Here is a 20,878-nt window from a genome sequence, read left to right as displayed (position 1 = left end):
AAAAATTGGCCCGGTAGTTAACGTGCAAACCACCCTTGGTAGTGAAGGGGTTAAGGGGGTGTTCTCGCTTAATTGTAAAGTGCTGCATGTTGGTGCCAATATATATATTAAACAAAAACACAGTCATACATACAAACCTGGGGCATAACTTGAGTTTCAATAATGTTGGCTGGGAGTCCATAAATTGGGATCCCCCATCAATTGCATGAACAATGGATCCAAAATTATCAACTCCAACACAACACTAGACTTCTTTGGTGCTGCAGTAGCTTCGGTGGTGGTGACAACTCAGTAAAACGACATTGAAATCAATAGACCTACAGGTGACAAAATTATATACAAATATTGTATGTCACCAGAGTTATTGATATTAAATGAACAGAAGTATTAAGAGTCCATTTGTTTAAATTAATGCGAGTAGAAAGTCTTCAATACTGAGAACACAGACGAGGAATTGGTAATTTGAAGAACAGATTAGCAAAGATTCAGAACAGCAGCAGGAAGCTAAGGTACATCAAAATCTTGACTTTTTATTTTAATATAAAAATGCAGCTCTGGAAACCCACCATACATATATGTCCCTAACATAATGCTTTAGGTCTTAAAAATAAAGTACTAATTCTATATACATCACAGGTACCATACAAAATGTATCCAAAGGTTTCTATTGCTACCAAGCTTCTAAATTAGAGCAGGTTACCTAAACCCATTTTGTTAAGGGAGGAACAAAAAAAAACAAAAAAACAAAAATAAACAAAAAACCCACAAAAGCAACCTCATGTTCCATAACAGATTTTGATGCATATTTCTTTGAAAGCATGTTGATAGTTATGTGCCTGAAATAAAATATGTTAATAGAAATTTGACAAAATTAATTTTTCATTTAAAGCAAATTAACGGCTTTTATAAACAACCCAGGCACATATAAGTAAACGTATATATATATTTATGTATATAAAAAAAATAAAATCTATGGGAGAAAGGTAGTGGGAATTTAAAGAGAACAATGTGCTGAAGTAACCCTCTTCTCCAAAAGATCAAAAATATACAAAGAGTGAAACCTTTTAAAAAAAAACTAGGGTGGAAAAAAAAAAGGCTGCAATGAGTGCAACAAGGAGACAATCTTTCAAAGGGAACACGTTTTGCCAGTATTTTTTGCCACATTAGAAAGTTCCATTGCCAAATACACTGACACGAGGAAAAAAAAAAGCTTCTTAAATAATAATATACAGCATGTTAACTGGGCGGGAATGACAAGCAACTGCGAGGATCTAGACACCAGCCTCAATAAAGCAAAGGCCAGTGGTTTTTTCCAATGCCCAACAGAAAAAAAAAAAAAAAACCATACACAATAGCACATTGTCCTCTTTTCCAGGGTAAATACATCATTTAAAATACTTATATAATTACAGTAGTCAAAATAGGAAAGTGGACAAGCTAGGCAGCAGTATATTAAATATATTTTAAACATAGCTGTTTTCCAATCTAGCATATTAAAAAAAAAACACAAATAAAGGTAAAGTGGTGCTAAGGCTCAACCAGTATAAAAAAAAAACACCTAAATTTTAAATGAAAAAAAAAAAAAACCCTAGTTGTCAGGTTTTAGCCTGAAGGGAATTTACGAATCATCTCCAAGTCAGAATAAGTTAAGTGTTTCCCAATATACAATTATGTACACATTATGAACACTATAAACATAATAACATTTAACAACTTTAGTGGAAGCTCCTCCAAACTACATTAAAATCATCCAAATGGCAGCAATAGGTTTCATGCTCCTGTACAAAAACATCTTCACCCATTCAAAGGTTAGGAATTGTGTCTTCAATACATTCTTTCCGAGGAAGAGGTTAGAAATAAAGCTTAAAGAGTACATGAGGCGTGTTGTGTCTTCGTAGCACCTTCCTTAGTCAATATCACTGAAGTCGCTAACGGATTCCCCTTGAACCCTACTTAAATGGTTCAATGCGCGATCATATGCCACACGCACCGCCTTTCGAATGCTTGAGTTGCGTCCTTCCATCATTTTCAACTTGTCAATTGTTTCATCAATGCCAAGAGGAACCATTTTGGATTTTGGAAGCCATTGCCTAGAGAATAAAAAGAAGTTAAAATGTCAACCAACAAGTATGCAGCAGTCACCGAGGACCGAAGCACATTTTTATCATGTAATATTTTTATTAAACTTTTCAAATAAAAACAGACAAAAATAATATGAAACCCCCACCCTCAATAAACCCCTTATTCCCATAAGTGAAAAATGCATCATTAGTAGTGATGAGCGAGCATGCTCAGGTGATCTCTGAGTATTGTGGCGTGCTGCATGATTTGCGTCTGTTAGACAGCCTGAATACATGTGGGGATTGCCAGTTTGCTAGGAAATCCTCACATTTATTCAGGCTGTCCAGCAGTCACAAATCATGCAGCTACGGCGACAGAAACTAAATCTCCGAGCGAGTGGGTGAAAAATGCAGAAGTGGTGACGAGTTTCTATTATACCGTATATACTCGAATATAAGCTGAGATTTTCAGCCCATTTTTGGGGGCTGAAAGTCCCCCTCTCGACTTAGATTCGAGTCATATACACCGGGGGGTCGGAGGGGGAGGGGGGTGTCAGGTCATACTTACCCTTCCTGACGCTGTCTCTTGAGCCCTCAGCTTCTCCGCGCTCTCTCTTCCTGCCTTCAGCGGTCACGTGGTACCGCTCATTAAAAATCATGAATATGCGCATATTCATGAGTGGTATCACAGACCGCTGAAAGCAGGAAGAGAGCGGGAAGAAGCTGGGGGCTCAAGAGACAGCGTCAGGACGGGCAAGTATAGCGATACTCACCTGTCCTGCGTCCATGGCTGCTTGCTGCTGTCTGTCATCGGTCAGTAACTTCAGACAGCAGAGGGCGCGGTGACGTGATTAGTGCGCACCGCGCCCCCTGCAGTCTGAACGTCACTGACCGATGACGTGGCAGATAGCAGTGAGCAGCCATGGACGCAGGGCAGGTGAGTATCTGACACCCAGCGACGGAGAGGTGAGTATGTCTTTTTTTATTTTTACATGCAGCAGCACATGGGGGAACAATCTATGGAGCTTCTTGTGGGGGCAGCATATGGGGGAATAATCTATGGAGCTTCTTATGGGTGCAGCATATGGGGGAATAATCTGGAGCTTCTTCTGGGGTCAGCATATGGGGGAACAATCTGGAGCTTCTTCTGGGGTCAGCATATGGGGGAACAATCTATGGAGCTTCTTCTGGGGTCAGCATATGGGGGAACAATCTATGGAGCTTCTTATGGGATCAGCATATGGGGGAATAATCTATGGAGCTTCTTCTGAGGACACCATATGGGGGAATAATCTATGGAGCATTTCCCACCCTAGGCTTATACTCGAGTCAATAAGTTTTCCCAGTTTTTTGTGGCAAAATTAGGGGGGGGGGGGGGCTTATACTCGGATCGGCTTATACTCGAGTATATATGGTACTTTTTCTCCGATTGCTCAACTCCTGATTTTGGTTTGCATATACTGATGTACACTACTGACCAAATCCTGAACATGTGAATGTGGCCTTACGAGCTTGTCTGGGACCAACCCTGGATTGTCTAACCATGGAGCTCATAGTTCATCTTTTACGATGGACATGTTTTCTATCAACAACCAATTGACATTTTTAAATTCAGTTATTGTTGATGGAAAGACATCAATACAATGCTGAGCCAATAGCTTGCTTGCTACCTATAGAAGTCTACCCAGTCACGTTGAGAAATATGTTCCACATAACCAAGAACACACACGAATGTGGAGCTAAAATCAAGATCTCCTATGAGCTGAAGGCTGGCTTTCACAGGAGAATTGTCATGACAAGCACATAAGTCTTCAGCAGACTTCCAGCCATCATGGCAGCCCATCAGCACCTCACGATGTCAAGGGTACGCCAATGGATATGTGGAACAACACGGTCCCCCAGGCCAGTGTCCTAGATTGACATTTGCATTTAACATGTCAACAGCCGCAGGCGGAGCTCAGCTCCACCAAAAGATGTTAAAGGCACATGATGGCTGATTAAATCAGCCATCATCTGCCTTGAAAGATACAGGTTCGGAGTACAAGCCCCGAAAGTCAAGGACACAACATATTACGTAAATGTACATCATGTTTGTGAAGGGGTTAAAGAAATACTCGCTTAAAATTTGTATTGGTTAGTCCATCGGTAAGGTATTGTACATACATGTGCTATTACATTCATGCTAGGAGCACTGTTCATTCAGTTGTACCACGTAACTCACTTCCTCTGAATCGTACAGGCTTATGTTCCTCTAGGCATTTCTATGACAGTCACAACAAGGACCAACATAGGAATTCTCAGAGAAAACAGAAATGAGGACCAAATGAAGAGGCTGCACTACTTGGAGAGCCAGAGTGTAGGTCAACATGATACATCTTCTGGGCCAGAACAGAGCTGATGATTAAGGCATACAACCATAATTACACAAGTTAACAGCACAACAAAGTTTACATTACTAATAAACCAAATCATAAAAAAAAAAAAAAAAAAAAAAAAAAAAAAAAAGACAAAAGGCATCATTGGTATTAAAAGGGTGAGCACTGCCGAGTACTACTGTACTTACCAGCTCCTTTTAGTGTCAAAAAACAGGACCAAAAATAGCTTTTCTTCAGCTCTCGTTTGCATCTGTTCTCCAGTTTTTAGTACATCCATAGGAGGAACGGGTATTGCAACACCATTGTGATGACAACCAACTCGTGGCATCTTCGGGTCTATGATCTAACAGAGAACATGTATCAGATTCTGCACAAATATCAGGAACGAAATAGACTACATCTACAATGACAGCTACATGATGTGCATGACATTATGGCAACTGATGTCTTCTAGAAAAATAAAAGCAGTTCTTACCAATGCTGGATAAGAAGGATAACCACTGCACTTGGCCCACACCACTTTTAAAGGTTCAAGAAAGGCTGCAGTTGCACTTGTAGATACCCACATATTTGTTTGTCCAACTTCTTAAAAAAAAATAAATAAAAATAAAAAAACACGAAGGGAAAAAAAAAAAAACAAAAAGAAATTGGCAGGTTTTAGCACGCGTTGAAAATGCAGCAAAATATCAAATTTTTGTGTGGTCGTATAATGGAAAACCTCAGACAAATCAAATTGTGCAACCAAAACTGTGTGAATTGTTATCGTAAGGCTATTTTTGGGTTGTGATTTCACTGCAAAAAAAAATAAAAAAAACAGCCAAATCACAGCTGCACATGACTTACACTGCAAGACGCATGCAACCAGACACCAAAAATCCAACTAAAATTATCACTCATTTGTAATGTAAAACTGATATTTTATACTGCAAGACACAGAGTACTCCTAGTCTTTAAGGGGACTTATAAATTGTAAACAAGCAACTTGGCAATTTACCCACTTTTAAAAGGGAACCTGTCACTAGGTTTTTTCCACTTAATCTGATAATCTGCTGATAAACAATCTTATCAATGGAGGACTATAAAATCTGCTGGCATGTAGCCCGCTACATTCATGAGCTCGGTATAACCCTGTCCCCAACCAATGATTAGCAGCTGTCTGCCTATGCACAGGGTACAATCAGTGGTGTGGCCAGGTTTATACAGAGCTCAATGTTCAAGGAACTTGTTGATCTGTAGCACATAAAACAATGATTTTATAAAAAATGTAGCAGGCAGTCCAGTAAGTAACACATTGCTGGAATCAGTGTCTCTGGCCCTACATTATACCACTCAGATGGGGAAGAAAAAACTTAGTAACAAATGCCCTTTAGAAAGCCTCTTCCTTCTGAAGAACAGGAGGAATTTTAAATTGTGTACTAGGTTACCAGCCACCTCTACAAGCTATCAAATGTGACTGGTTTTCTAGGCAAGAAGCGTGCTTGCAAGAGCTGCTCTGAAGCTGGCTGGATCATTTGATTTTGTCAGCTTCAGTTCCCTGGGCGCCTCTCAGCTACTGAAGAGGCACGGCGGGGCCAACAACTCCTGAAAGCAGTGTCTCAACTAACAGAGCATTGTGTTCTAACACCTCTGAGAATTTAAATATGCAAATACCCTCTTCAGAAATAGAGGACTTTAGGATAGCTACATTCAATAGGTTGTGCTAGAGATGAAGGTCAATAGTGACCGTTTAGCTACACCCAATAGATGGCGCCAGAGATTAAGTCCTCTTCCTTCTGAAGAGGCTAGTTGCATATCTGTCACAGGTCTCCAGAGTTATTTTTATCTACACTGCAGCCCATCCTGAACATAATATGACGGGCTGCTTGAATTACATGAACGGGCCATTTTATTACATTATTGGAGAATTCCTTTAATTTTGCAGGTATCAATAATATCGTGATCACAATCAGCATTTTTGATATAGGAAAATTTAAAGTCCAATTCTATAGATGACCTGTATTTAACCACTCTAAGATGCCAACTCTATGGCAGTCACAAGCCTCTAAGCGGAGTTCTGCATGTGGGAACAGGGCTTCTTTCAAACGGGGCACTCAAAAGCCTCATTCTTGGGAGCAGAGTGTAGGAGACATTTTGGGAGTTTGAGAGGAAATTAGAGGATTATTGGATAAGTCTACCTCCAACTCTCGGCAGAACACGCAAACAGCATACAGGTGTTGGCCAGATTCAGCCAGAGCACTGTAAAGAACTGTGCGATCCTTCGATCAGTTCTAATATGAAAACGATAGGCATATTGTATAAATCACTGCCCTCTCAGAGATAAATCCAATCCATAAGCCAAGTTCTATAGCTTAAAAAAAAACAATGGAGAAGATAAATCTATGGAAAAGATACCTGCTGCAATTCTTGCTGCCCTTGCATAGTTCCCATTTTCTATGCAAGATATAAGCTCACTGCGATCTTCTATTGTGTGACGTCGCACAAGAGCAGGTTTACCTTTGCCGCACTTTGGCAAAGTAAAGGTGCTAAATATAAAAATAAATAGGATTAATGCAACAGTGCGCCAATATATCTCCAACAATTTAATTGTACATTTAACATAGGAATAATAATAAAAAGATGATCAATGCCATGAACATTTCTTAGCGCAAAGTAAATTAAGAATCACGTACAAGAACAGAAGGTCTGACTTACAACAATTCTGTGGAACAGTCAAGAACGTGCGTCTTAGAGGTGTTGTGTTTGGGCACTTGCACTTATTTTGTGTGTAATATTCTTATATTGGGTTGTTCAAGAAGTAGTCCCATCAACATTCATATTCCGTAATCCATCGTGATTAAGTAATGGTGTACAAATATATTAATACCCTGATTGTCTCCTTCCCAGGTGTCCAGCGTCGCTGTGATCCCACGTGACCATTCTGCAGCTCTGCCGGCTCACGCAGCATCTAGTGCAGGGGAGGTGGCTGCTTTCCCACTGTAAGTCCATGAGTCTCAGAACAAGGCCCCATAGACTTACATTGAGAAAACGACTCCGTCCACACAATTCCTTGTGCGATCCGGCTACGCCGATTTCTGGTCAAGTGAGCCAGAAGACCACAGGAGAGATCCTTTAAACAAGGGAAGATTGTGATAGTCAAGTATTTTTACATTTGTACACACCATTATATACTTGTTTATAATTGATTATGGAATACAAATTTTGATGATCTTTTCAGGTTATCTAATTCCGATTTGACAAATGGCTACATAGGAAGATTTTGGATGGATGCTGCTGTGATAACCATGCCGCAGGGCTACAAAGTTGTGGAGCGTGGCGAAATGTACCTACAACAGCTAAAAAACAATTCTATAAACACATTTTAATATAGAAAAGTTTAGAAATGTACAGTTTTATAGTATGGAAGAATCTTCCTGTGATGGGGGAAGAACGCAGAGTCTGCATTCTCCTCGATCACAGAGAAATCACCTCCATCTCCTCCTGTCTGACATTAATCAGTCTGATAAGGGCAGGGCAGGAGAGGCCGCTGCCAAGACCAGCACAGGATGCTGCATGTCCCGAGTAGCTGAAGGACCTTCCAGGTTGTGTGATCAGTCACATAGCTGGAAACATCATCAATGATGTAGCTAAACCGAGTAGGTATGTAGCAAAGCTGTTCATGTGTGCTCCGCAGATTGTGCATGATGTGCGTGCTGTAAAGCTGTATGTGTAGAATACACACACTGCAGAGAAACACTAACAATACCTCTTTTACCTCCCTATTCTACTCTACTGTATTAAAATTTGTGATATTGGCCGCACAATGTCCTTACACAGTCATGGAAGTTTTAATTAGCAGGCATTTTTTTCTCATTTTCTGCTGTCTAATACTCTGGTGTGTCATAGTAAGGTGCATCCTATAACCCATATGGCTTTAGTCTTTCATGTAGTGATAGTTTGCCTTTTTTTCCCCCCAGAGTGGTTTGATCTAACACTATTTGCTGTAGGTTTGTAGACTGTGGTAGAGTGGTTGTGAACAGGTAAAAAATACAGAAACACAAGTAACCACAATAAGCTTTTACATTGATATCTATTCAAAACCTGCATCACCCATATGAACAAGAAACTGCCTCGCTAAAATAAATTGTCAAGTAGTGGACAACCCCCTATGGATACCCTTAATGTGCTGGACAAAAAAGTAAATAATAGCATTGCGGACTGGCACCACTTTTCTGTTCTGAGCGAAGGTGGCACTATGTGTTGCGTTCCGAGATCTACTAGCAGCTTCACGTTGTCCCACAGCTTCTATTTAAAGGGGTTTTCCCATGAACAAAGTTGATTTTAATCAGCAGATCTTGGAATACCGGTAAATAAAATGTTCCCGTGCTGAGATAATCTTATAAATGTGCCCCTGCTGTGTACTGTGTAATGGCCATGTCTGACCGTACAGGAGCATGGTCTGATCATACCACAGCTCCTGGGCAGGGGGAAAACAAAAAAAAAAAAAAAAAAAAAAAAAAAAAAAAGTACAGACAGGACAGGACAGGATCGCAACACGTGCAAGAACATGGTCTGATCATACCACAACTACTGAGCAGGGGAGGAAGCAAGAGTACACAGACATTACAGCATGGGATCACAAATAATTCACTTTAAGGTAAAACATTTTTTTCTAAAAACCATGCAGGGAAATGCTTTCTCTCATAAAAAGAATCAGTTGCGATCCCGTGCTGTATTGTCTGTATACTCTTTAGTTTTCCCCCTGCCCAGGAGATGTGGTATGATCAGACCATGTCCATGTACGGCCAGACACGGTCATTACACAGTACACAGCAGAGGAACATTTATAAGATTATCGCAGCACAGGAACATTTTATCTAAACATCCAATTGTGGAAGTTATTATTCCAAGATCTAATGATTGAAATCAACTTTAAAATTAAACTATGTTCATGGGAAAACTCCTTTTAGTGAGAATTAGAATTAAGAGGTCTGGCAGAGATTATGGCAATGTGTGCCTAGCAATGTTAGAACTGTTGACAGAATTTGGTTAACATGATTTAGTAGTTAAAGGGACAATTTTTTTTGTAAAAACAAGGATAGATAGGGTTGAACAGCTCCCCCCCTTCATTTTCAAGAAATATAATTCACAAGTTTTTTACTTGACTTATCTGTCTAATAATTAAGTACGGTGTTCAGTTGAAAAATTTAAGTGTGCCAAAAATGCAAAAACATTACAAATTGGGAGGTTTTTTTGCAACATGAAATGCTACAAAAATTCATATTATTGCATATTTTATATATGGCCCCTTTCCATAGCATGTGGTAGAACTCCAGCTGTAGTTTGAGAAAGCGCTGATCTCATTTGCACAGCATATATGAAAGGCAGGCTACAGGTCATCACCTTCTGCAGCAGACATCACAATACTGACAACCGTGCATATAGACGTTCATCACCTTTCACTTACCAACATTTTTTTTGTAACAAACCAATAAGAAAAATGTATTGACTGCAGAATCGCACCATAGGTCCATGGGAAAGTGTGTGATTTATTACTACATGATAGGTGCAAAAATAGAATAAAACCACCTGTACCTTGAATTACACAAAACGCTGTTGTTGGAGGAAATACTAGATTCTGAAGCACATCTTCTGCGTGGTTCCACTTTCCGTACCGGAGCTACTTCTATATCTTTATCCTTATCACCTCCTTCAAAACCATTTGGAAGACCTAAAAATAAGCAGAAAAAAAAAAAAAAAAAAAATCAACATGGCCGCAAGATAATTCAGGATGACATGTTCTAAGGCCTGTTTCACACTTCCGTTTTTTCAAATCCGTCAAAATCCGTTGTTTTCCGTAAAAAAACGGATCCGCCATTTTTTGCAGGATCCGTTTTTTTTGTCCCATAGACTTCCATTACGGTTACCGCGGATCCATCAAAAAAACGGATCCGTTTTTAAAAAAACGGATCCGTTTGCATCAGTTTCCGTCAAAAAAACGGAAACGGATCCGTTTGGCGGACACAAAAACGGAAGTGTGAAACAGGCCTAAGAAGTCTCTAACCTATTAGGAGACAGACCATACATTGCTAAAAGCTGGATTTAAAGCTACATCATTATTCAATGCATACACAGAAAGCAAGTGCTACAAAACCTGGGAAATTCTCCAAAACTGTATTTATCCAACTTTTATCCCTGGTAGAATGGAGTGGCAGTGCACATATTCATTCACTACAGAACTACCAAGCTTTGCTTTATCCTTCAGTAGCACAGAGAATGAACAGAACGGTGAAGCATGTGCACTGCCGCCATCCTACCAGGGATAAAAGTATCCTGCTGTCCAGCTCAGTTGAGGTCCCTCTGGTTACCACCCATTTTAGATTGCAACCTCGGGCTTACAGAGGCGCGGCCAGCGTGGCTTCAGTACATAGAGCGCGGCAGCTGATGCAATGCCCTCCCCCGACACTGATTGATAGCTGGCTCAGCAGTGCATCATAAGTGGTGGTCACAACACATCGATCACAACTCAACTCCACCCACTTTGTCGGAGCCGATCGAAAATGGTGTGACAACCCAAAAGTTGTCTATTTTGATGGATAGGAACCTTCGTCCATAATTTCCCTCGTATCTTTAGTCTTATCCCCACTTGCGATGTTATAAATGTTTCAGTAAAGATATGGAACAGCAATGTGCAATTTTTCCTCCTTTAGGCATAGTAAGCTCATTTTAATCAATCTGCCAGCAACAAATAATAACACTCCCTAGTGTAATGGTAGAGACTTTTGGGAGTCTCAAAAATATTTAAGGTGTTTTTTGCCTTTTTGAAGATATTACAGAGGGTAGAGAACTATACAAAAGAAAAAAAATGACTTTCACCAATGCAAATGCTTCCACCTAAAATCGTCCTCCTGCTCTAGGGCTGACATTCCATTGGCCTCCACCAGGACCAGAAGGGATGATGTCCCAACCACCAGTAGCACGGAGGCCACTGATTGGCAGGATCAGGTGACTGGTTCGTCATCACTTACAGCACCAGGAAAGAAGGCAATGCTGGAGTGAGAATTGGGTTGGGGATGGGGAGTTTTAGGGATATTTGCTCTCTCAAAAATAGTTCTATCCCTAACTTACTAACATTTTCAAAAATAGCAGCTGACATCTTTAATAACCTGCCGCTATCCCACTACTACTTAATCAGCTTCTGGTCTTGAGAAATTCAACATACTGCTGATTTTTGCTGATGAAAAGTGCACGACCTTTTGGATTATCAGAAGATACAGGAACTGTTGTGAAGGATAACATTGCACATGGCTCATTGACTAGAATAGGCGATAGGGGTAAAGACAGTCCTAAAAGCTAAATTAGGAAAGCAGTTAGTACACCAGCACAAATCACTCACATTGTAAAGAGGAAAAGCCACACAACCAAGATGTAGAGAAGCCATATTGATAGAGTACACATCACTACTATAGAGAATACTGTATCCGTAAATAAAAACTACAAATAATATTTTTTACCAGCCAAGTAATTACAAAGCATAATCCAAAAGTTTGCCTACCATAACACAGTATAAGGTGAAAATTTATGGAAAAAGGTAGTATCCTAGAGTGGAATGGAAAATGTGGTTTTATGCACTCCAAATAAGTTGCAGTAACTGGTTCCAAGAAGGGTATAGCCTGAATATGTAAGCTTTGTAGGTTACAGATTGTCCTAGGCCTCATTTACCGATTATTGACATACGTAGGGATTTGGTACCAATACTATCTGGCAAGTTGAAGAATATGGTGTACACACAACTCAGACTTGTAAAGGTCACATTATAAATTGGATTTTGGTATGCAAGCGCCAACATTGGCCATCTGCAGGAATGATCATTTCCGCCTCTCAGTGACGGTTTGTACGTATCATCATGTACTGTACAATAAAACCTCATCTATGAAGGCAGTAAATCTAGAAGAAAATCAAAAAGGAGACAACTCAAGTAAATAGACTAGTTTTGATCAAGAAAAAAAATACCAATGAACCAGAGAAATAGAAATAAAAGTTATTAATTTCTCCTGTCCTTTTAGGACATGGGATGACATGGCTGCACCTAAAGCGGTTAAAGAAGTTGCCATTGTCCATTAGGACGTGAAAAAGCCATGCATCTTCACCCCGGGGTAGTGATCCGGAGACTCCCTCTGGCCAACAGAGCTCCTGACCTTGCCCCGCTGCTGGGCACAGACAGTGTCAGGACTCCAGAGACTTATTCAACTCCTTACATGCCAAAGGGGTCTATGGCCTATGGAATTTGGCAGAGGGTCATCAACCCCCCCGCAAGACTTTCAAAGCAAGACAAGGGGTTGCTATGGCAATCGAAGGCCTAACAATGGTCTTGGGGTCCGCAATAGATCTATAGTATTTGTTGTTCAAAAATAAAACAAATGAAAACTATAAATTTGCTATCAATGTCCCACAGAATAAAGTTAATGTTTTGTGCAGTGAATTAAAAAAAAAAAAAAAATATAAAAATGCAGAATTGCTGTTTTTCCTATCTCTCACCATGAAGAGTTAAAAGGTATCATGTCCTGTATACTAAAATTAGCCCACTAGCCTGGAGAGGGTAATAAAGCTCAATAAATATATTTTTATATAAAAAAAATAAATATCTTATCAAAACAGTATTAATGAGCAAGGAGCATCAGGTCACCTCGTTATGTCGTGTAATCTCAATAAAACAAGCTTAAAAAAAATTAGCCTATGAGAAGAAACAGGACAGCCACTTTAATAAATTATTTGTACCCAAAATGGTGTCACTGGAAAATAAAACTCATGCCACAAAAAAACAAGCTCTCATCACAGCTAGTGTATGAAAAGAAAATTACTGCTGTTTAGATTATAAAAAAAAAAAAAAAAAAAAAAAATTAGGCCTAATCCGTCCTTATAGGGTTAAAGATAAGCCATGTATGGGCTTCCCAATGGCTTGAGTATTAAAGGAAAGACCACCAGACATCTCCGGATGCACATGGCAGCAAAGAATGTGCAGGTGTAGACCCTACCTAGGGGAAACGCTCACCCCAGGGAAGGCAGCCTCTACACAGCTGCTCCATTATAAAGACCTGTCGGGAAGTTCTATCTACATTCGCCAACAGGGGATTAAAGAGAAAATGAAGCAATAATAACATCTAAAATCAGGGGTGCACAAAACTTTTCTAGTCCAATGGCCATTGTCATGTTGATTCACTCACAAGGGCCATAATAACATTTATTAGGGGTATTACCATCTGATACATTTCTGTCACACACAATTATCTATTTATATAATTGCTTGTAATGTTTTCATTTCCTGTTCTGTCCAGATGTCACCGTATCCCAGAATTCCAAGCGGAGGAAGTTCACCAACCGCCATATTGGGACACCCAAGTGATGGGTGTCTAAATATGGAAACTGCTGCTGGTACCAACCTATTGCGTGGTACCACCAGCGGAAAACTGTCGCATCACACTCACGCAGCCTTACGCGGTACCACCAGCGGAACACCGTCGCACTGCGCCTGTGCAAATTCCGCGCAGGCGCAGTGAATCATTCGGCTTATCCCGCGGCAGATGCGCGATGTGTTTACAGGGAGAGGAAGCCAGTCACATTAAAAGGGTTTTCCCACGAACGAAAGTTCATTTTAAAAATTGTCTGTGTCTGACCTTGTACAGAGCATACCACATCTCCTGGACAGGGGAGGAAGCAAAATACATTACTGACATTACAGCAGGGGATCACAGAGGATTCATTTTGTGAGGTAAAATATTTCACTGACTGTTTTTAAACAATATTTTACCTCACAAAATGTATCCTCTGCGATCCCCTGCTGTAATGTCAGTATTGTCTTTTGCCTCCTCTCCTGCCCAGGAGCTTTGGCATCTTCTGTACCCAGGCAGACACGGGTGAGAGACAGAGCACAGGGGGGAAGGAGGGGAAGACAGCTCTATCGGGACAGCACATGAGGGGAGAACACAACACAGGAAGAAGAGAGACAGCAGACAAGGGGTATAGCACATGGGGTAGACAGATCAAAGAGGAGAGCACAGACTGGAGAAGTCAGCACATGGGGAAAGAGAGTGGATAGGTGGGTGAGCACATTTTGGGGGGGGGGGTGTTTCTTAACGTTGCAAAGCCTGCCCCCATCGTGACATTACCGCCCTACCAATGCGATAGCATCAGGCCTCCATCTAGTATGCCATAACTGCATAATGGACAGTAGGTCAGAAGTGGAAAAATATAAAATTTAGCATCATGCAATCCCCGTAGGCCTCCATACGGTATAATACACTCCCCGTTGTTTACAAATGTGTTTGCATAAGTGACTCACCTACAGTGAAGTGTGTAATCAACCAATTTGCCTGAAATAGGCTGGGGAAGCAGTTCAGCAAGCTGGAAAGCCCCCAAGGCAAACGTTTGGATTTTTTTGTGATGTCTGTAAGCAGCTTTGTGGTAGTGTGCTTTGGGGTAGTGTGGTGCCACCTGCAGGTCATTTTTCCTTACTGCAGGTGGTGCAATTGCTGAAAAAAAAATTAGCACCTTTCCTTTAAGTTGAAACAATGCTAATAAAGGACTGTTAAGGGGGAAACAGCCACTGAATTTATAAGTCTTTAAGCTTTTTTATAAAGTCTAAAAGTTAGGAAAAAAATATAACCCTCATTTAAGTTGGAAAGAAACATACTGGGATGAATTCCATCAAGCATTTGTTTCATTTTAATATTCCACTTGAAACATACACTATAGGCTTTACAATATAATGCCCTACGTTCCATTAAGAAAAACATATTATAATTCTTTCACTGTACATGGTTTTGTTAGTCTGAAAAACAAAAAGAAAATTTTTAGACAGAACCAAGTAGGGTGTTCTAAAGAGTTACAGGGATGGAGGAAAAATAAAAGGAGGAATCTTATGTTATTGGTTGCTTAGACAATATGGAAATGCAGACGATCATAGAAAAGAAGCGGTCAGACCATGGGTACATTATTCTTGTGTGTGTCATATGACTACAAGCCATCAGTCATTTCATAAGGGAGTGCATCACCTATGTTCTACAAATTAAAGCACAACCCCAGCCTTTTTTTTTTTTTTTTTTTTTCTTTTTTAATTATTTCAGATCTGGTTCCGCGCCACCATCTTGTGACCGCTAGTTCTGACCATTATGGTCCCAAGTTCTCACTGTTAGTCTATGAGATCCTCGTTCTGGCTGTCATACACTTAAGTAGTGATTTCTGGCTCGCCAAGAAAACAATGCAGCGATAAGGCAGGTTACAACCTGTAGAAGACTGAACGGAGCGGCGCCAATAAATGAAGACAGCGGCTGGCGAGTATAATACTAGGAGCAGGGAACTTAGATTAGTACCACCACTCCACTGCTGGAATCGCTGGAGTGGTGCTTTAAAACGAGATACTGATACACGTTTTATTTGATTTCCTAATAGATAACTTTTTATTATTTTTATTTTTTCATAGATAATGGGATCATCTAACTTATCTGAGCTGTTAACGGCAACTAGGGATGTTTCATAGCAGTCTCATGGAACAGGGAAAACTGTGGACATGAGTTGACCTATTGACTTCATTTAATACTAGCCGAAGAGCCAGGCGCTGCCCGGGCACAGTAACTAACTACGGTTAGTTGTAACAAATTATGATAGAGAGATAGATATATATATATATATATATATATATATATATATATATATATATATATATATATATACACACACACATACACCAAAAAGTTTGGACACACCTTCTCTTTCAAAGAGTTTTCTTTATTTTCATGACTATGAAAATTGTTGATTCACTCAGAAGGCATCAAAACTATGAATTAACACATGTGGAATTATATAATTAACAAAAAAGTGTGAAACAACTGAAAATATGTCTTATATTCTAGGTTATTCAAAGTAGCCACCTTTTGCTTTGATTACTGCTTTGCACACTCGGCGTTCTCTTGATGAGCTTCAAGAGGTAGTCACTGGAAATGGTTTTCACTTCACAGGTGTGCCCTGTCAGGTTTAATAAGTGGGATTTCTTGCCTTATAAATGGGGTTGGGACCATAAGTTGTGTTGTGCAGAAGTCTGGTGGATACACAGCTGATATTCCTACTGAATAGACTGTTAGAATTTGTATTATGGCAAGAAAAAAGCAGCTAAGAAAAACGAGTGGCCATCATTACTTTAAGAAATGAAGGTCAGTCAGTCCAAAAAATTGGGAAAACTTTGAAAGTGTCCTGAAGTGCAGTGGCAAGAACCATCAAGCGCTACAAAGAAACTGGCTCACATGAGGACCGGCCCAGGAAAGGAAGACCAAGAGTCACCTCTGCTGCGGAGAAGTTCATCCGAGTCACCAGTCTCAGAAATCGCAGGTTAACAGCAGCTCAGATTAGAGACCAGGTCAGTGCCACACAGAGTTCTAGCAGCAGACATCAATACAACAACTGTTAAGAGGAGACTTTGTGCAGCAGGCCTTCATGGTAAAAATAGCTGCTAGGCAGCTGCTAAGGACAGGCAACAAGCAGAAGAGACTTGTTTGGGCTAAAGAACACAAGGAATGGACATTAGACCAGTGGAAATCTGTGCTTTGGTCTCATGAGTACAAATTTGACATCTTTGGTTTCAACCACCGTGTCTTTGTGTGACGCAGAATAGGTGAACGGATGGACTCTACATGCCTGGTTACCACTGTGAAGCATGGAGGAGGAGGTGTGATTGTGTGGGGGTGCTTTGCTGGTGACACTGTTGGGGATTTATTCAAAATAGAAGGCATACTGAACCAGCATGGCTACCACAGCATCTTGCAGCGGCATGCTATTCCATACAGTTTGCGTTTAGTTGGACCATCATTTATTTTTCAACAGGACAATGACCCCAAACACACCTCCAGGCTGTGTAAGGGCTATTTGACCAAGAAGGAGAGTGATGGGGTGCTACGCCAATGACCTGGCCTCCACAGTCACCAGACCTGAACCCAATCGAGATGGTTTGGGGTGAGCTGGACCGCAGAGTGAAGGCAAAAGGGCCAACAAGTGCTAAGCATCTCTGGAAACTCATTCAAGACTGTTGGAAGACCATTTCCGGTGACTACCTCTTGAAGGTCAACAAGAGAATGTCAAGAGTGTGCAAAGCAGTAATCAACGCAAAAGGTGGCTACTTTGAAGAACCTAGAATATAAGACATATTTTCAGTTGTTTCACACTTTGTTAATTATATAAATCCACATGTGTTAATTCATAGTTTTGATGCCTTCAGAGTGAATCTACAATTTTCATAGTCATGAAAATAAAGAAAAAACTCTTTGAATGAGGTGTGTCCAAACTTTTGGTCTGTACTAACTATATATATATATATATATATATATATATTTATTTATTTATTTATTTAGAGTGATTTCATACCAATAGATAATGTGCCTGCTATTGAAGCATTCATTTTGGCAGTTAATAGAGATGTGGAGGCTTTCAAAAATAATCAGGTTCAGGTTGGATTAAAAAATCCCAACATTAGGAGTAATGAATACAAGGCTTTGTTTGGATTGGCAGGCGATGACAGCGTCACCATTAAGTCAGCAGACAAGGGTGGTGCTGTTGTTGTCATGGATACCAAAAACTATCTGGCTGAAATTAGGAGGCAATTGTCTGATGTGGAAGCGTATAAAAAAAAAAATGGACAACGATCCCAAGTTCAAAATCATAGTCATTAAAAAAAATTTGAATGAAGCACTTCTTGAAAAAGTAATTGATGAGGATATCTATAAATTTAATTGTATATGATTACACCAATCACATGCATTTTGCCTAAGATACACAAGTCCCTGATTAATCCTCCCAGCCGTCCGATTGTGTCGGGCAGAGGTTCCATTTTTAACCACACTGGGATCTTTCTTGATAAAATATTAAGTCCATTATGTCAGAAAACAAAATTTATATTGGATACTACCGATATTACGTAAATTACAGGATATACATCTAGAAGAGAAAGTGATCCCTGCATCCTTTGATGTGATATCATTATATAAGTCAAATTAGCCATGATCTGGGTCTCAGGCGTGTTGACAGATTTTTATCTAAAGCGGAGTTTACTTCTGATCAAAGGATTTTCCTGAATAAATTGTTGGCGTTGGTATTGTGCGATAATTATTTTCTCTTTTGGGACGATTTTTTTGTTCAAATGAGAGGGACAGCCATGGGTGCCAACATGGCGCCGGCTTATGCCAACTTGGTTATGGCAACATTGGAGGAAGACGTCGTCTATGTGTCCCACCACTTTGAGCATGCGCTCGGGTGGTGGAGTTATATTGATGATGTCCTTCTCCTTTGGACTGGCACTATTGCTGAATTGGAGACTTTTCATGGGTTTCTTAATACTATGAATGAGGATATTGGTTTCACTCTTATATTCTGAAACGGAGATCAAATTTTTGGACATATTAAACATAAAAAGAATAGATTGGAGAAAGAAATTTTTGTAAAACTGACTGATAAGAACAATTTACTTTGTTTTGATAGCCATCATCCAAGGAAGATGACTGAATCTCTTCCATTTTGTCAGTTGTTAAGTGTCAGACGTATTGTAAGTGAACCTGATGTTATGGAGAAAGCCCTGGATACCAGGATTACTAAATTCAGAGACAGGAAATATCCTGCAAAGTTATTGGAGGGTTTTAAATGTAAATTAAAGGAGTGACAAGTAATGATCTCTTAGTTCAAAAAAGATGTGGGAAGAATGGTAGTGCACAAAAATAAAAATATAGGATCCCCTTTATCACCACATTTTGTGATGAAACTAAACACATTATGGCCATTGTTAAACATTGGCAGATGTTAGGCTAGTTTCACACTAGCGTATTTTACATGCAGTGCACGGCGCCGCTAAGCCCCGCCCCCTGCCCGGTCATCTCCTCCTACTATCGTACACGGCCGCATGTGATCTGCGCACCCCATCTTTAGCATAGGGAGCGCAGACCGTGCGCTAGTAGGATTTGTGCGTGTGCTGCGCACTTTTGAAGGTGCGCCGGTGTGCGCTGAACACAGCATGTTGCATTTTGGCGTGCTCGGTGCACCTTCAAAAGTGCGCAGCGCACGCACAAATCCTACTAGCGCACGGCCAGCGCATGGTCTACGCACCCTATGCTAAAGATAGGGTGCGCAGATCGCATGCGGCCGTGTGCGATAGTAGGAGATGACCGGACGGGGCGGGGCTTAGCAGCGCCGTGCGCTGCATGTAAAATACGCTAGTGTGAAACTAGCCTTAGGCAGGTGCCACCCTGAGGTTAAAGAATTTGAATCCCCTCCACTGATCTCTTATACGCGCCAGGAATTTCAAAGACATTCTGGTCCATTCTGATACAGGCCCTATGAAGAAGGATCTTCAGACTACATTGACAGGCAAATTGAGGTTTGGGTCATTTCCCTGTTTCAATTGTACTTATATGACTAAAGGTAGCTCTTTTCAGCATCCACATAATCAGAGTACAATTAAAATGAATCGTTATTTAACTTGTTCCTCCGAGTTTGTCATATCTTTTGAGATGCCCATGCAATTTGTATCATGTAGGGGAAACTACATGTGAGTTAAAAGGTTAGGATGAACCAACACAGACATAGTATTAGGGAAAAGAGGCAAGATTTACCAGTTGCAAAACTTTTTTTGATCTTAAGCATACAGAGAGACTTTTCCTTTATGATTATAGACCAGATCCCTCCCTTGAGAAGAGGGGGTGACCAAATTATTAAAGATTAGGGAACTAGAGTGGATCAAAAAACTGAACATATTGAAACCTTTTGGATTAAATGTGGAATATAAATTACAACTGCTTTGTGGTTATCTATTTCCTTGATTCAATTGTTTTTTCCTTGTCTCGTCTTTGGTGTAATTTTTAGGTATGAAATATTGTCTATTTTATATTTTTCTAGACTCTCCAGCGGCAGCGGATAGAATTTAGAAGACATGACTCCCCTTCTACTTGAGATGTTTATCTTAATAGTGAAAAAATATTTTTGTTGTCTATAAGGCTCAAATAAATAAGAATATATGCACAGTTCTTTTTCTCTTTTGTTTTAAAATGGCTATATTTTTGATATGCTGATGTGCCAACATTGGGGTTTGAACCTGTGTTGGTTCGGAATATGTATCCAGTTCTGTGAGAATTTGTGTATTATGCTCTTAGCGGGGTGCAACACGCTCTTCTCCATTAGGATATGGGTTACCTATCCCAGCTAATGGGGGGAGTTCCTATATTCTGGATATACTCGACCATTCATAGTCCCCTTGTTTCGCTTTAAGCAATTTAATAAAAGCACTTTAGGAATTTTTGTATATAGCATTGTGATGTGTAAGAGAATGGTCAGCTGTAATATACTGAGCGGCCATGATGAGCTAGGCAGCCATCCTGTGAAAGTTAGAAGAATCAACTTTCACCAAAGAAATAATAAAATGTACTAAATGGAGGATGG

The 20,878-nt window shown here is 40.1% G+C and overlaps 1 protein-coding gene across 4 annotated transcripts in view; it reads right to left on the bottom strand.

Annotated features, from left to right (window-relative positions):
• Positions 1-505: 505 nt before the first annotated feature.
• The window catches only part of BRD1 (bromodomain containing 1), a 68,216-nt gene continuing 47,843 nt past the window's right edge, over positions 506-20,878 (bottom strand). For 3 of the 4 annotated variants that reach the window (XM_073573485.1, XM_073573482.1, XM_073573486.1), the window contains 5 exons: positions 10,007-10,142; positions 6,827-6,957; positions 4,911-5,020; positions 4,624-4,778; positions 506-2,090 (listed from right to left, as the gene is read on the bottom strand). In XM_073573485.1, coding sequence (XP_073429586.1) covers positions 1,907-2,090; positions 4,624-4,778; positions 4,911-5,020; positions 6,827-6,957; positions 10,007-10,142 — 716 coding nt within the window. In that variant the 3' untranslated portion in view covers positions 506-1,906. The remainder of the gene's footprint in view (positions 2,091-4,623; positions 4,779-4,910; positions 5,021-6,826; positions 6,958-10,006; positions 10,143-20,878) is intronic. The other variant, XM_073573483.1, reaches the window with a different exon arrangement.

The sequence above is a fragment of the Dendrobates tinctorius genome, unplaced genomic scaffold (assembly GCF_039654945.1).
Source record: "Dendrobates tinctorius isolate UK_male_01 unplaced genomic scaffold, ASM3965494v1 ptg000035l, whole genome shotgun sequence".
In the NCBI taxonomy this organism is placed as follows: domain Eukaryota; kingdom Metazoa; phylum Chordata; class Amphibia; order Anura; family Dendrobatidae; genus Dendrobates; species Dendrobates tinctorius.
This window is presented reverse-complemented; position numbering and strand designations above follow the sequence as displayed.